The sequence below is a fragment of the Sarcophilus harrisii genome, chromosome 3 (assembly GCF_902635505.1).
Source record: "Sarcophilus harrisii chromosome 3, mSarHar1.11, whole genome shotgun sequence".
Classification (NCBI taxonomy): Eukaryota; Metazoa; Chordata; class Mammalia; order Dasyuromorphia; family Dasyuridae; genus Sarcophilus; species Sarcophilus harrisii.
In genome coordinates this window covers 87,891,152-87,909,123 of record NC_045428.1, presented here as the reverse complement: position 1 = coordinate 87,909,123, position 17,972 = coordinate 87,891,152, and the positions used below count along the sequence as shown (strand labels likewise).

Below are 17,972 nucleotides of genomic sequence, written 5' to 3'. Positions count from 1 at the left end.
CTGACCTCTAACAATGAGAAAATGAAATTCTTTTCAGAAATGAAAAAAATACAAGAAATAAAATATTAGCTATGTACTTATGATTTTTTCTTTAAAGATCATTTAGATCTTTTAATATGGCTATTTTAGAACATTTTTTTCTATCAAACGTCAACAAAAAGTCCAAATAATATGAATATGATTTTGAAAAAACTAGTAAAATAGCCTTTCTCTTTTTCTTTTTTTTGAACCAGATATTATTTGATTCATCATAGTCAAATAACCTCTGTATAAATATCCTTAAAGCAACAACCTGAAAGATAAAATCAATTAGAAATTCTCTCTGTTAAAGGAATTTCTTGAACATCTGAAACACTTAGGACAAAGCTTTTGAATAAAAATTTAAAGTGGCTTCATTCTAACTTGATTAAACTTGATTACTGAAGTTACTAATATGTACTTAAAACTAAAGAAAACTAACATTTCAGGTTTTTGGCCAATTACATTAATCTTTTCTATTAAGTTAATATTTCTCTAAATTGCAACTCTCCTACTCTTTCTTTTCCTTTCCTCTTCTTGTAAGACTAAGCAATTTGATGTCGTACATGTATAATCAATCATGTGAAACATAATTCTATATTAATCATGAATACATTTTCTTAATGATTTTTCAAATTAGAAAACATTAGTGCATAGATGATGATATATTATTTCCTGTATTTTCTTCATTTGTGGGGGAAAAAAAAACCTTCCTCCAACATAGAATAATGAGGAAGAATGAAAAGGTAACTACAAAGTCAATGGCATTGTTCTTTATCCATATTTTTTTTAGCACAGTAATATTTATCTGTGGTCTCACTTAATACCAATTCATCACTGCATTCTCAAGGGCAGGGAAATAAAAGACAATACATTACAACAGTATCTCTAGTATTCAATCAATACCCTACCATTTACAACTCTGGCTGCAACGATGAAGAGTTCTGGGGTGAAATAGCAACTTGCCTGGTCAATATAGAAAGCAGTTCCAGCCCGGATCTCTCTTCGTTGTTTCAGGTCAGTTTCAGTGGTGTCCCTGGACAGTGCAACATACTCTACCTCCCGCCTGGTCAACTCCTGTGGAGAATAGTATGAAATTATTACAAAAGAAATTCAAATATGAACATCAAATCCTAACTAAGTTATCTGCCAGTGCAACTGTCCTATAATCAATTTGTTATTTGAAGAATAATTCTGCATTAAAACTAATCAGTGAATTTCTAAAACTTTCAGATAAAGTAATCAAAGCTATATGTAACCATGAAAAATACTGTAAATCTCTATTGGTTAGAAAAATATTAATTAAAACAAATTTTAGGCACCACCTTATATCTATCAGATTGGCTAATATGACAGAAAAGAAAAATGGCAAATGTTGATAGGGATGTGATAAAATTGATACACCATTGATGGAGTTGTAAACTGATCCAACCATTCTGGAGAGAAATTTGGAACTATGTTCAAAGAGCTATGTAAAACTATGCATACCTTTTGATCCACAGGTCTGTATCCCAAAAATATCAAATAAAGATGATGGGGGAAGGGCTTATTTGTACAAAAATATTTATAGCAGCTCTTTGTATGATGATAAAGCATTGGAAACTGAGAGAATGATAATCAACTGGGGAATGGATGAACAAAATGCTAGGTATAGTATTATAATGTAATAATATTGTGCTGTAACAAATGATTAGCAGGCTTATTTCAGAAAATCACAAACTGATACAAAGTGAAATAAACAGAACCATAAGAAGATGCTAACAGCAATATTATATGATGATTAATTATGAATGATTTAGCTATCCTCAGCAATTCAAGACAATTATGAAGGACTTGTGATGAAAAATGCTATCCATCTCCAGAAAAAGAATTGATGAAATCTGAATGTAGATCAAAGTATATTACCTTTATTTAATTTTGTATATGTAGGAAGTACGAGGAGGATTGATCTATGTTTTCTTTCAGAACATAACTAATATGGAAATATATTTTGCATGACTGTGCATGTATAATCTATACCAAATTGCTAGCCCCCTCAATGGAGGAGGAAGGAAAGGAGGGAAGAAGAGAATTTGAAACTCAAAATTTAGAAAACCATGTTAAAAAGTGTTTTTACATATAATTGCAAAAAAAATTTAAATTTATTAAAAGGATCATCTTACGGAAGAGGGTAGAACATAAGAACAATGAGCAAAAGTTAAAAAAAAAAAAAGTGGAGTCTGGGAGTCCAATTAGAAAACTATTTCATTAATCCAATTAAAAGGTATGGAGGGCCTGAACTGGATGATTAGAAAGAAGGGAGATGCATAAAAGGTGTTATAGAAAGAAAAAAAAAAGAAGAGATTTGGATATATGGAGTGAACAAGAGGGAGAAGTCAAGGATGAATATGACTGGGGAACACAGCATAGGATCTACAACACTATCTTAGAAGACAACTAATTTTAAACCTGGATATTCCAATGGTTGGCTATGTGCACACGAGCAAATTGCTTTTTCTTCAACATATCTACAAAGCAAAAACAATAGAAGCTGCCATCCTTTATGTCACAGAAATGTCTTGGCAATGACATTTGCTCTGAACTGTTAGGGAAAATCCAGTTTTTATCTTTTTTTTTTTTTTTTTTTTTTGCAAATATCTTTAACTATTATTCTACAAGATCTTAATGACATTCTGATTCATTTATAAGACACTCAGGGAAAGTATATGTCAGTGGTATGTCAGACTTACAATTACTAAAGAAAGGAGATTACAAAGATGACAAGTGCTTCTGAGAAGGATTTTCTCTTTACTGTAAAAAGTACATAAGACTGTTTTAGTTGATCAAGTCTTTATCAAACTATCAGAACAATGCCTATCCATGCTGCCAGTGAAGTAAATACAGCTTATAAATTTTGGAATTTGAAAATTTTAATTCGCTTTACTAAGTTGCTAGACACAGTTAAATGAGTATCACTATAACATCTAAAATAGTTAACAGGATTGATCTTTTAAAATGGAATAAAAGAATATCCCCAAGGTATTCTAAAATTGGGTTTTGGTTTGTGACCAGAAATTTGCTGATTCCGTCTTGTGTCCTATGACTATATTTCTAAATTACTGATTGTTGTCTAGTCATGGTAAGATCAGCAAAGCTCTAAAAGTCATGGTTGCTTCCAAGGGGAAATAAACACATATCTTTGGCCTTACTTCAAAATCTTTAGCAACAACCCATCTAATGATTTTTTTAAAAAGAAATCTTTTAAGCAATGAACTAATCCTGCTATTTTTAAGCATTCTTAATCACATGAAGTCATTTCATTTTTTAAATGCTACTTTAATACTCTAAACACCCTCATGAATTCACATAAATAAATAGCTCACCAGGTACTGCATAGCAATAGAACGTCGAAGAGGTCCAGGAGGGCCAATTAGAAAGACATCTTGTCCTAAAAGATCCTTCTGCATTATCCATCTTAGATGCTGAACTACAGTTTGCGCCAATGAGTCTGAAACTGTTCAGAAGAAGAAAAAATAAAGCTGAAATTAAACTCCCAACTAAGTATAATACAAAACTCAAACTGTGATTTAGTTTCAAAAGAGCACATATTCTGATATAATAAAATGTGAATTAACCACAAAATCAAAGGAATCAAAGGAAATTTAAAAGTCTTTCTATAAGTATGTGATGACTAAATGATTACCTGGCTTTTGTTTGATTTATAAAAATAATCTCATTACTTTATAACAACCTCTCAACAGGTCATCAATCCATTTTTCATGTGTTCCATTTAATATATTTAACCATCCCCCGACCTACTCAAGCTTAAAAATAATCTCAAGAGAAAAAGATTCTATCATTTTAGCTGGTAATAGTATAAAGATTTTCACAAGATATTCTATACATTAGGTTTAAGTCTCCTTCAAAAAATATCCCTTCTAAATGTTTTGCAGAATTTCACCTGTCTCATTTTCAGGTTAATTAACCCTTATTTCTTTGCCTTTGCTAAAAAATTTAATCATTTTCTAAATATATTTGACTCTCAGAAGATTAATAGGAGCCAAGAATTTTTCTCTGAGACAAAAAGAAAAATAACTTAGGAAAAGAGTAACAAAAAAGGTCCTCCACCCACTGACCTTCAAAAGATAAATATACCTAAACCTATAAACCACACACACACACACACACACACACACACACACACACACACCAGCTGGTGGTCTCCTGATTTATTTGATGGCTTGTCCTAGAATTTATCTTGTCACTTTGTGCTACCCACAACCTCTGTAACACTCACCTCAGCAGGTCCCCTAGTGGATAATTCTCCATGGCTAAGGGAATATTAAATTAACCTTAATGGTCCTTCATTTTCCCTTTACTATTCAGCACTCCCCGAGGAACCTCACACAGTAGTAACTGGCCTCCTCTGAGATGATAAGTCTTAAAAACAATTAGTGGGTAAATTGCTTTTCTAGAACACCATTTTCCCAGATATAGGCTATGGGTCATCCTGTTTGTTCTACTTAACAAGGCACAGTAACATGGTCTGTCACTTAAAAAAAGGTTAAAAAAAACCCAAACCTTTCTCTGTGTTCATATTATGAATACTTCCAATCATATATGAAGTAAGCTAAAGGAAATAATATCATATACTTCAATGTATCTGTGACATCATGAGACAAGAGCAGAGAAAGGACCACCTCTGAATTTCAGATGACCTTGTAAAAAGCACTGAACCTCCTTAGGCCTCAATTCCCTTTTCTGTACAATGAGAGTCTTGGACCAGGTGTTCCTTCTAGCAGGATCTTTGTGACTTCTGTGAATTGTGTGTAAGATACCAACCCATCCATGCCTTCTTATCCTGTGAGACTCTTATGAATGTTCTTTCATCGATTCTCAATACAAACACAATCGTACATAGAGGACCTTCCTCCAAGTCTATATTTCATTTTGTAGACACAGTAAAGCATTCTGGTTGTCTATCTGTTATTCTTAGATCTCACAGTCCCATTCCTTTTTCTGGACATAACCAATATCTCCTACTCTGAAGCTGGCTTACTGTTTGAAGTCAGAAATGTGTTCTAACCTGGCCCATTTTTCTATTGCCTTCTGATCATGCTTAATTTTTATTTTCCAGAGATTGTGGCACTTCAAGATTTGTAAATGTAAATGTACAGAACATTTGTGTTAAACAGCTGGATTTTTATGCCACAGAAAAATGTGGAATGCTTAGAAGTATCACACAATTTTCCAAATACAACCAGTCAGCTCTTCCTCATATTCAATTCTAGGTTCAAATGTCTACTTGCAAAACCAGTCCCAGATATGATAATGATATGGGATTGCATCAGGATAACAGCAATTTGAGAAGAGAGAAAGGGACATACCTGAGAGATGTAAAAAAGCTTGACAGCAGGGTAGACATGGAGATGAAATAGTGAGGAGTTAAAGGATATATCTAGGTTGTAATCCTAGGAGACTGGGAGGATACCCATAATAGGGAAGTTTAGAATAGAAACTATTTAGGGGGAAAGATAAGCCCACATAAATCATCAGCATTTCTATATATTACCAATCTCATAGCAACAGACAGAAAGAGAAAGCCCATTTAAAATAACTGTAGACAACATAAAATACTTGAGAGTCTATGCATAGACAGACAGGAACTATATGAATAATTACAAAACTCTTGCCACATAAATAAGATCAGATCTAAACAAATGGAAAAGAATTAATTGCTCATAGGTAGGTCAAGTCAATATAACAAAAAATTACAATTCTATCTAAATTAATTTACTTATTCAGTGTCATGCTAATCAAACTTCCAAAAACTTATTTTATAGACCTAGGAAAAAATAACAACAAAATTTATCTGGAAGAACCAAGGGTCAAGAATAACAAGGAGATTAACAACAACAACAACAACAACAAAAAAGGAAAGGAAGTTAGTCCACTCATACCAGATATAAAACTATATTATAAAGCAGTGATAACCAATACTATCTGCTACTGGCTAAGAAATATAGTGGAATAGATTAAGTGCACAACACAGAAGTAAATGACCACAATAATATACTATTTGATAAGGTGAAAGATCCTAGCTTCTGAGATAAGAACTCATTATTTGACAAAAACTGCTGGGAAAATTGGAAAACAATATGGCAGAAAACTAGGTATAGACCATAGACACTCTATATTAAGATAATATCAAAACAAATACATAATTTAGACATAAAGGATGATACCATAAGCAAATCGGGAGAGTAAGGAATAGTTTATCTGTCAGATCTATGAAGAAGGAAAGAATCTATGACCAAACGAGGTAGAGAATACTAAAAGATGTAAAAAAAGGATAATTTTGATTATTTTAAATTTAAATGGTTTGGCACAAATAAATTTAGAAGGAAAGCAAAAAGCTGGGGGGAAAGTTTTAAGGCACGTATCTCTGATAAAGGCTCCATTTCTCAAATATATAGATAACAAAGTCTAATCTATAGGAATAAAAGTCATTTTCCAATTGAGAAATGTTCAAGGAATATGAACAGACAGTTTTGAGAGAAGAAATTAAAGTTATCTATAGTTATATGAAAAAATTCTCTAAATCACTACTGATTAGAGACATGCAAATTAAAACAACTCTGAGGTACCACCTGATACCATCAGATTGGCTAATATGACAGAAAAGAAAAACAAAAATGTTGGTGGGGATATGGGAAAATAGAGACATTAATGCACTGTGGGAGTTGTGAACTGATCCAACATTTTGGAAAGCAATTTGGAACTATGACCAAAGAACTATAAAGTTATGCATATACTTTGATGAAGCAATACCACTATACCAGATTTGTAACCCAAAGACTTAAAAAAAAAAAAGAAAAAAGAAAGCGCCTCTTTGTACAAACATATTTATGGCAGCTCCTTTTGTGGTGGCAAAGAATTGGTCATTGAAGGAATACAAATCAATTGGGAGATAGTTGAACAAGTTGTGATCTATGAATGTAATAGAATACTATTGTGCTACAAGGAATGAGCAGGCTGATTTCAGAAAAACCTGAAAAGATTTAGATGAACAGATACAAATTAAATACATAAGAACAGGAAAATTGTGCGATGTGACTTAACTCTTCTCAGAAATATAATGATTCAAGATAATTACAAGACTCATGATGGAAAATGCTGTCTAAAGCCAGAGAAAGAACTGACAAATGTTAAAAATTATCATAATATTAGAAGTGGAGCACATAAGTATTAATATTCTCATGATAAACAACATCAAGAAAACTGTTGGAAGTTGTAGCTTAAATGAAAGAATATTCATAAGTTTTAAATCTCATACTAGCAAATAAAGAGACTAGTGCACTTGGTATCAACATAAAAGGCAATAAGAACCAAAATTTCTTGTGACATCTCTTCCAATGCTCATGATAAACATAAATAAAATGGTTGCCATGAGGATAACAGTATCTTATGTGCAAACACTCAAAGCAGAGGATGAAAAAATAGACAAATTCTATGGAAAATTTAATGAAATCCTGAAAAACTAATTGCAAAAGACTGATGATGATAACAATTCTACCTGCCTCTTGACAGATAAGTTATAGACTCATATTATAAAATATGATATACATTTTTTTAGAACACGGGCATGTATTTGCTTGGCCTGACTATCCATATTTGTTAGAAGGTTTTTTTTTTTCTAATGGAGTAGGGAAGAACTGAGGTAGAGGAAGGTTTCTAAAAAGAAAAAAAAAATCATTAAAGCATTTTTAATGTAAGAGAACAAAATAAAAATAATGTCAGAAGGAATAACAAAAGGGACATCTTTGACAGTTACATTATATTTTTCAAATATACTTTAAACATTTATTTTAGGTACTTAAACAGTGTTGTATACAATCTTATCTTTCTGTTATACTGGAAGTGCTCATTTTATTTGGGGTAAAATTCAGAATAAGAAAATTTAAAAATAAGAAAAAAAAACAAGGTTCAAGCTTGAAAAAAAAAATGAAGGCTTAGAGATTACTCACAAATATCACACATAATACTTCCAGAAAAGTTCAGAAAGCATTATACATTGATAGTAGAAAACACTACAAGAAATGAAACTGACTAAACTTTAATGAAAATTAAACAACCACACAGTGCTGCAGAAATCCTATCAGGCTGCTGTAGTCACATCACCCACTACCTAGAGAAATAGTAAAAATTAACATTAAATGAGAAGAAAATTACAAGACACTGCATATAGTTCCAGTAAGAATGGAAACATCAATTGATAAAACATATTGATTGAACAATATGAAGCAATAATGCCCTGGAATTCAATGAACAAAAGGACTCCAATTACTAGTAAAGACTTAGTATTTTACAAAGTCTACTGGGGTAACTGAACAGCAGTTTGGAAGATAATGAGCAGCTGACTGACACTGTAGAAAGAGTACTGGGCTTGGATCAGGAAGATTCATCTTTCTGAGTTCAAATATGGCTTCAGACGTTTACCAGCTATAGGACCCTCAGCTTCAATATCTCATTTGGAAAATGAGCTGGAGAAGGAAATAGTAAACTATTCCACTATCCTTGCCAAGAAAACTCCAAATGCAGTAAAAAAATCAGACATGACTAAAAAATGATTGAACAACAAATAGAAGTAAAAGATAAAAAAAAAAAAAAAGAGTATGCTTGCAAACCAAGTGACCAAAAGGCTGAGGGTTGTTAGATTTCTTGATCTTGAGAGCACTTAGTTTCTAGAGTGATTAAGATGTCTGCACAAAATTGAGTTCCAATATGATGAGCTCCCAAATGTAAAGAGTTAGGCTGCCTAAGGAGAGGAGATCAGAAACAAGATCAGGTCAAAAATTATATTATAATCAGCAATGGGGCCAAGACTGTGTATGGATGCCATACTTTTAGTTTGGGCAATTTAGGGAGAGCTAGTCTCAAAAAATATATATAATATATATATATATTTTTTTTTAATTGCTATATTCCAATTTTCAGCCTGAGCCCCAAAGCAACATATCAAACTCTATTTACCTCTTCCACTAAAAGTTCAATTTTCTTTGCTTTAGATAATACACTACCTAACAGATAGATCTCTAAAATCAAAAACTATGCTTACTGACATGCTTTACCCCAAAATACTCAGTGCCTATTTTATCTGTTTTGAAAGTTCAGGTTGTTATATATAAAAAGTTCCCTCAAAGTAAGGCATAGCTTTATCTGGCTTATCAAGAATGTAGATTACACTACGAAAAAAGATTTTTATATCATGCTGCTATGAGTGCCTGTGGTATATTTGACATTAATATTTAAAACTTGCTATATTTTTAGGATGACTTTGAGAAAATGTGGGTCATACTTAGAAACAATGCCAAAAATGGAAACAAAAATGTAAAACAGCACATCAGTACCATCTGAAAAACAAACCATCCTGTAGAACATAATGAAAAGTGCAGTATACATCAAAGAGATTCCCAAGAATTCAATATATTCAGACCTAAGATACTCTTTTCCAGAAATCCCTAATATTGATTATAGTAATAACAATCAAGATACTGTCTACAATCATTCAACAACTCATTATTTCTATTTCTTCATTATATTAACTTCCTTTTACATACAAAATTATAATAATGATTTAGTAGCAAGCAAAATTTCCTATTTATTTTATTGCCAATATGCATTCCTTTCATAGTCCTTTCAATGAATTTCATGGAATCATAATACTAGAGGAAAAAGGAACCTTGGGGGTGATCCACAATGCTTTCCTATTAGTATATCTATTTAGAATACATAGTACCAACAGAGAACCAATTGAATCCAGAATTAAATAGGAGGAAGAAAGCAGACTGGATTGTCTTCAGGAAACTTAAGAATTCTTTAAATGACTCTGGGCTTCTTCTGGTAACAAAAGCCCATTTTTAATAGACGATTTCAACTGATCTTGCTTTATTAGTTCTGAATAATTAAAAATTTAATATCATTTAGAGACAACAGATATAAGCAGGTTGTGAAACTAACCAATGAAGCACTTTTAAGAAGTTCCTGATATTAGATGCTTATTGATGGTGGAGATATACAAATGCATGTGTGTGTGTGTGTGTGTGTGTGTGTGTACATACATATATATGCACATACATTTAATTTATAAGGTAATATTATATGTAAATAATATAAGCATATTCACTATTATCTAAAATATCACACATTATTACTTAAATTTTGAAAAAAAAAAGGCAAACTCCTCTCAAATGAGATTGTATAATATACAGGCTTTTAAATAAATCCTTTATACAAATAAAGGAAAGTTAAGGTAAAAATTATGACCTAAATATTTGTAATAATGTATAACTTACAAATATTAAGGAAAGATGGGAATGGTTCATACTGTTCATCTATACTGCCACCTTTTAACTTTTCTCTCAATCAGCAAGTATTTATTAGAATGTAACTTTACATTGCTTAATTCTTTTACTAGCATCCCCTACACTTAGCAGAGAACCTGGCACATTGTATGTATTTAGTAAATGCTTGCTAACTGACTTCTACTAGACTTTGGGGACTTCTTTTTTTAAAGATATGAAGACAAAAATGAAACACTAACAACTGGAATGTATCAGGAAAGGTTTCAAGAACAAGGCTGTACCCAAGTTAAATTTTAAAAGAAACAAGAGATTCTAAGAGTCAGAGGGGACAAGGAGTGCATTCTAATTATGAAAATGCCCTGCTTAAAGGCACAAAAATGGGAGGATGAGGTACAGTTAAGTCTGGATGGACCACAGAGTGAAGGAAGGAGAAAAACAAGATAAAAAAATGGGTTGAGCATTCTGGAGAGCAATTTGCAGCTATGACCAAAGAGCTATCAAACTGTGCATCCCTTTGATACAACAATGTTTTTACTAGGCCTGTATCCCAAAGAGATCTTAAAAGAGGGAAAAGGACCCACATGTGCAAAAATGTTTGTAGCAGCTCTTTTTGTAGTGGCCAGAAACTGGGAACTGAGTGTATGCCCATCATTTGGGGAATGGATGAAAATATGAATGTTATGGAATATTATTGTTGTATAAGAAATGATCAGCAGGATGATTTCAGAAAGGCCTGGAGAGACTTACATGACTACTACTAAATAAAGTGAGGAGAACCAAGATAACATTGTACACAGCAACAAGATTATGTGATGTTAAACTGTGATAGACTTGGCTCTATTCAACAATGAGGTGATTCAGGACAAATCCAACAGAGTTGTGATAGAGCCTTTTCTAGGCTACGGTGACTAAAGATGGATCACAACATAGTATTTTCACCTTTGTTGTTGCTATTTGCTTGGCTTGGGTTTTTTCCTCTCTTTTTTTTCCCTTTTTGATCTGATTTTTCTTATGCAATATAATAAATGTGGAAATATGTTTAGAAGAACTACATATGTTTAATCTATATTGGATATATGCTAAGTAGGAGAGGGGGAAGGTGGGGAAAGAGGGAACAAAATATGGAAAACAAGGAAGGTTTTGCAAGGGTGAATGTTGAAAACTATCTTTGCATGTATTTTGAAAAATAAAAACTTATTATAAAATAAATTTTTTAAAGTGGGATTGGGATTAGATTGAGAAGGATTTTTAAAAGCCAAAAGAGTTTATAATATGATCCTAAAGGCAATAGGAGTTACTGCAGTTTAATAAGTAAAGGAGTAAAATGACCTGTGCTTTAGGAAAATTATTTTTAGCAGCAAGCTGTGAGGAAGGTAAATTGGAATAAAGGAAACTTGAAGTAGAAGACAAACTGGGAAGTTATTATCCAAGTGAAAGGTGATGAGGTCTTCAATTAGGGTTGTGGCCATGTGAGTAAGAGATGAGGATGAATGTGAGAAATGTGGAGATGGAAATAACAAGATTTGGCAACTAACTAAATGTGGAAAGAGAGTGAGTGAGGAGTTGAGGTTAATACTGCATATGGTGACTATATGGGTGGTAGTCTCTTCTATAGATTTGGGGAAATCTAGAAGGAGGATGGGTTTTGGGGGAAAAATATAATAACTTCTATTTAAGATTGAGATGCCTATGGAATATCTAGGTTAAAACATTCAACAGTTCATGATGACAGAGTACAGCTCCAGAGACATAATAGGGCTAGATATATAGATCTGGGATTTATCTGTATATGTAGCATAGTTAAAAACCATGAGGACTTCTTAGATTACTAAGTATTATAACAGAAAGAGAAAAAAGAAGATGACTACTATTAGAGGAAAATACTCAAGGTACACAAAAGTAGATTTAAGATATTATCAAGAGATGACAATCAAAAATAATAAGTCATTTCCCTAAGAATTGGAAGCAGATAGGTACAGAATTCTACAAAATTGTACATCACAATCTCTATAGTAGAAGAGGAGAATCTTGCTTGGATTATTGTTGGTTTTACTATTTTCTATAAAAGAGGGGGCTGGAGGATATAAAGAGGTTACAAGGAAATGATTGTCTTGAAAATAAAAAGTATCCAAAATTTTTTAATTTTAAAAAAGGGGAGAAAAGAGAAGAAAAGCTTTTGAGAAAATATGAGACAAGTTAAAATTTAAAAGATAGATGAAAATATTCCTTGATAGATGGAAAAGAAAAACTGTTTCAATACATGGGCTTAAGAAGCAACCCAGAAGCAAGAAACAGAATATCCAGAAAACAGAATTTATAAAATAAATAAAAAACCCTCTAGAGCAAGAGAAGTGATGAAACAATTAATTAGCAGAGAATTATGAACTCAGCATTTAAGTAGCAATGATTTTAAATTTAACCTAAAATATGATCAAATGCCTTCAAAATGATATAAATAATGCTACTTCAACTATTTCCTTTAGTGATAATACACTGAATCAAAAATGTAAGAAGCTAAAAGAATGAGAGGTCTACTAAAATAAATAGAAAGTAATCTTAAAAGATAAAACAATGGATCATTTTGGAAGAGGTGAAAAACAATATTGTAGAAAAACTTGGCACCTGGATATCAAAAACAAACATTAATTCGACTCCATTAATTAATTATGAAAGAAATTTTACTTTGATGAGATGATTATGATGTTCTATAATTGTTTTAACTCAAGCAAACTCCATTCAAGGCTGTTTTCAGTCCATTGCTTTCAATAAGTAGCAAAAAGCACACTGACTTTCACACCAAGGAGAGCAAACATGACTTTCGTACGATCATCTAGATCAGTAATACAGTTTATATAAATTTGATGAATTCTTTTGCTTAAAAAATACTGATTTCTGGTTCTTCAAGTAATTGTCATGACAAGCCTAGTATTGCTAAAGTTTTCTCACACCACAAACTAAAATGTTCTACAGAATTTCTATTTTTTTCATTTCCATTACTGGAATTATTCTTAAAAACTAAACAAAAAATCAAAATACAACACAACTAGCGAGGAAAGAATATTGAATTGTATTCAGAAGATCGAGATTCTAAGTTCAACTCTATCATTAACTATCTGTGTGAGCCTGGACAAGTGTCTGTACATACGGGGATCCTAGGTTCCAACATACTGTGGGAGTCTAATTTCTAATGCATTCTGCTACCTACTTTTGTTTTCTGGGTGAATTCATCCTATTCACATTCATAAGCATTTCTTACCATCCTATTTTCTATTTATGCTTCTCTCTCTCTCTCTCTCTCTCTCTCTCTCTCTCTCTCTCTCCTCTTTCTGCCTTCAGTTATTGTTTCTGTCTCTCTAGCTTTCTATTTCTCTTCCTTTTTATCTTTTCCCTCCTCTAAACTCTGTTTTGCTTCTGACCACTGCCTTTCTTTACCCACCATCCCATTTATTATCCCTACCTTTCTCATTTTTTTCCACTTCTCTCTTCCCTGTTGGGTTTGGATAAGATAGATTTCTATAATCAATTGGACTCTCTATCTGTCTGTCTGTCTCTGTCTCTCTGTCTCTGACTCATCTCTCTCTCTCTCTCTGAACCAACTTAGATGAGAGTGAGATTCAAGCATCCCTCTTTCTATCCATTCTTTAATCACCCTGACATAATCAACTCACTTCCACGCTCTCTGTGTAGAATACTTGCTACCCTAATAAGACAAAGTTCTTAGAAGTTACAGGTATCATTTGCCCATAAAGAAATCAAAATACTTTAACCTTACTGAATCCATTATGAGTTCTCTTTCATGTTTACCTTTTCATGATTCTCTTGAGTTTGTATTTGAAAGTCAAATTTTCAATTCAGTTCTGTTCTTTTTATCAGGAATGTTTGAAAATATTCTTATTTTATTAAATATCCCTTTTTTTCTCTGAAGAATTATAATCAGTTTTGCCAAGTAGGTTATCATTGATTGTAATTCTAATTCTTTTGCCTTCCAGAATATCATAATCCAAGCCCTCTGTTCCTTTAATGTGGTACCTGCTAAATCTTACATATTCATGACAGTGGCTTCAAGATATTTTAAATGGTTTTATTCTGGCTACTTAAAATATCCAATTATACTTAAATTATCTTTCCTGAGTCTATTTTTCAGATCAATTATTTTTCTGATAAGATATGTCACATTTTCTCCTAATTTTTTCATTCTTTTGACTTTGCTTTATTATTTCTTGATGTCTCGTGGAATCATTCGCTTCCATTTGTCCAATTCTAATTTCTGAAGAATGATTTTCGTCACTGTACCTCTTTTTCCATTAGGCTTATTCTGCTTCTTAAAAAATTGCTTTCATTGGTGAAGTTTTTTATCTCTTTTTTCATTTGGCCAATTCTATTTTTAAGGTATTATTTTTGTGCCTCCTTTATGAAGCTGTTAATCATTTTTTTCCAAAATTGTCTTCCCATGCTCTCATTTCTTTAATTAATTTTCTTCTACTACTCATTTAATTTTAAAAACAATTTTTTTAGAGTTTCCAGGAAGTCTTATTAAGTTTTGTGCCCAGTTCACATTTTTTCCCCCTTTGAAGCTTTCCTTGTAGCTGTTTTGACATCATTAAATTCTTCTGAATTTGAGTCTTGATCTTCACTAATCAACATAGTAGCTTTTTATAGTCATATTGCTCTTTGTTGTTGTTGTGTTTGCTCATTCTTCCAATCTATTTCTTGATTTTGCCCTTTATGTTTATGTTTATGTTTAAGTTGAGCCCTCTTCCAAGTATGGGGAGTGGGAGAAGGGGCACTGTTCCAAACTTTAGGCTTCTTCAAACTGCTGTTTTCAGATCTATTTCTGGGCATTTGGAAGTTTTTGGTGCTTCTGAGATAGTGTAAACTGGGGAGCAGCAATTGCTCTCTTGATCTGTAGTCTGGTTCTTACCCAAGAAGGGGCTTTGATTCTTTGGCATTACAACAGATACTGTGTCTCAGATTCTCTGTTCTCTTGATACCCAATATGATATTGTTTCTCAGGGCCCCTGCTCCCTCTTGACCAAAAGTGCTCCTCTCTGCCCTTGACCCATGACCAGAAGTGAGTATAGAAAATGAAATTACCAAACAGCATCTAGTCCTATATCCAGTGCTGCAATCTATTTTTGACCAGTTGCAGGTGTCCTTACAGTCTCTTGACTTGACAATTCCCAATGTTGCTGTTGCTTCTGTTACTATCATCTAGTCCCATCACTAGTATTGCATCCATGTGGACTCCATGCCAGTCCTTACCTCTACATCACAGACCTTACCTTCTAACCTCCTAAGTTGTCTTGGGAAGAATGTTTCCCCTGGACTTTTTTATTGCCTCTCCCACTCCAGAATTTGATTTGAAATGTTATTTTAAAGTTGTGTGGAGGGGGCTTGAGAGAACTCAGTTGAGTGCTTCCTCTACTCTGCCATCTTGGCTCTGCCCCAACACAAATATTCCTAAGAGCAAACTATGAAAAATGTGACTTAATTAAATAGCACATCACAAGGTATAACAAAAATCTAAAGATATTAAATGAGAGAATGTTTTAAGGGAGAATTCCTTTCAAAAGTTTTTAATGTATTTGGGAACAAGTTTTACTTTTTTGTACTTTATCTCAAGTAGATGCCTAACCTTTATGATATGGGATATGAAATGTGTCACTATTAAGATCTCTTGCTTAAGCTACACCCAAAGAAAGAACACTGGAAAATGATGCAAACTGCTTGCATTTTTGTTTTTCTTCCCGGGTTATTTTTATCTTCTGAATCCAATTCTTCCTGTGCAACAAGAGAACTATTCGGTTCTGCACATATATATTGTATCTAGGATATACTGTGACCTATTTAACATGTATAGGACTGTTTGCCATCTAAGGGAGGGAGTGAAGGGAGGGAGGGGAAAAATCGGAACAGAAGTGAGTGCAAGGGATAATGTTGTAAAAAATTACTCAGGCATGGGTTCTGTCAATAACAAGTTATAATTATGGGGAAAAAAAGATCTCTTGCTTAGATATCCCTATGGATTCTGCAGCAAGTGACAAAGGAGTTCTAAATGAGAAGGGCTCCAAATAATTGTTTTTATGTCTGTGGCAGGAAACCAAAATATTTTAGCTGATCCCAAGAGGGTTGGCAAAATCCATGCCATTTTAGGTGTTACCAAAAAGGGTAGTTATGAGCCATGAGAGGCAAAGTGGAAAGTATACAAGACTGAGGCCAAAAGACTCAGCCTCATGATTGCAAGCAAATAATTTAACCTCTCTAAATCTCTATTTCATCATCTATAAAAGTTAAGAAAAATAGATTTGACAATTTTACAGATTATGAGGACCACATCAACCACCATACATAAAAGGATTTTGAAAACTGTAGAGTATTATGCTCTATAATGAAGACACTGTAACATGGTACAAGGTGTCCCAAACGTCTTAATGCAATTTTAAGCTTTCACAACTTACTATTATAAGTAATTAAAGTAACAGTGGTTACTCTCAATTAATGTGTTGCTCTTGGTGGTTTTCAGAGAAGGATGAGAGTAACCACAATCTTTTTACTTCACTGATGCTGAAAAGACTTTTCAAAGTACATATATAAAGTTCTTAGGTTAGTAAAAGCAAATGCTATTTGAAAAACTATGCTGTTTGTGACCCTGCAAATCATCCCACTGAAAATAAATACAATATCAAATGTAAATAAGACAAACAGCAAACAGCTGGATTTTATAATACATGCCACTTTCATGAAGTTTAATATCCTTTAAATGTTGCTGACAAGCAAAAATGAAGCAGCCTTTCAGAAGGTTCAAGTCTGTGAGCTATCTTCATACCAACAGAGATAGGACTTTTGTTAGTTAAGAATATCAAGGGCATTAAAGAGCACTATATTGGGATCATAAATCAAATCTCCAACCTATTTTTTCTTAAACATGATACCTATATTTATTCTCTGGACTGTAAGGCCTTACTAATTTGCATCACTACTTCATGTTCCCTCTCCCCACTTTTTTTCTTCAAGTGGTGTAAACCTTGAAATCTACAATTTTGGGTATATGCCAGTGTGTGAATGCCTGACTGTCAGAAAAGGAAAGCAAAGAAGGTCCCTCCATATAGTGAATATCTCCTAGAATTTGTCTTAAACCTAATAAAGAATGATTTCATTGAAACTAAATAGCAACAAAATCAGGGCTATTAAAATGAAAAATAGGTATTTATTTTCCTTTCCTTTCCTTTCCTTTAACAAATTCAAACTACAGAAATATGAGAATGTATGTACAACCAGTCACAAACACTTCTTTATATTTTCCTACTTAACTTTTAGTAATTAACTGAATATACTTTGGGAATTGTTTGTGTATGTGAGTTTATTTGCTGTGTCAAAATAAAATGCATCTATTTAAAAAAAATCTATACAAAAAGGAAAAAAGATCAGGTTTGATTTTCAGCCTTACCACCAAAGCCAAAAATAAATCTAAATGGTTAGTATTCTAATTATCATAAACATATGATCTAGAAATTAATTATCATCAACATAATAACATTGATAACCGCTATTATGCAACACTTTTCAAAACACTTCACATACACAAGATTTTCTTACTCTTATTAAATTGTT

General features: G+C 32.7%; 1 protein-coding gene across 2 annotated transcripts in view; it reads right to left on the bottom strand.

The window, feature by feature from the left end:
* VWA8 (von Willebrand factor A domain containing 8) overlaps nt 1-17,972 on the bottom strand; it is a 398,466-nt gene that overhangs the window by 366,749 nt on the left and 13,745 nt on the right. For both annotated transcript variants that reach the window (XM_031958442.1, XM_031958441.1), the window contains exons 3-4: nt 3,381-3,511; nt 985-1,095 (exon numbers count right to left, since the gene is read on the bottom strand). In XM_031958442.1, the coding sequence (XP_031814302.1) occupies nt 985-1,095; nt 3,381-3,511 (242 nt within the window). The remainder of the gene's footprint in view (nt 1-984; nt 1,096-3,380; nt 3,512-17,972) is intronic.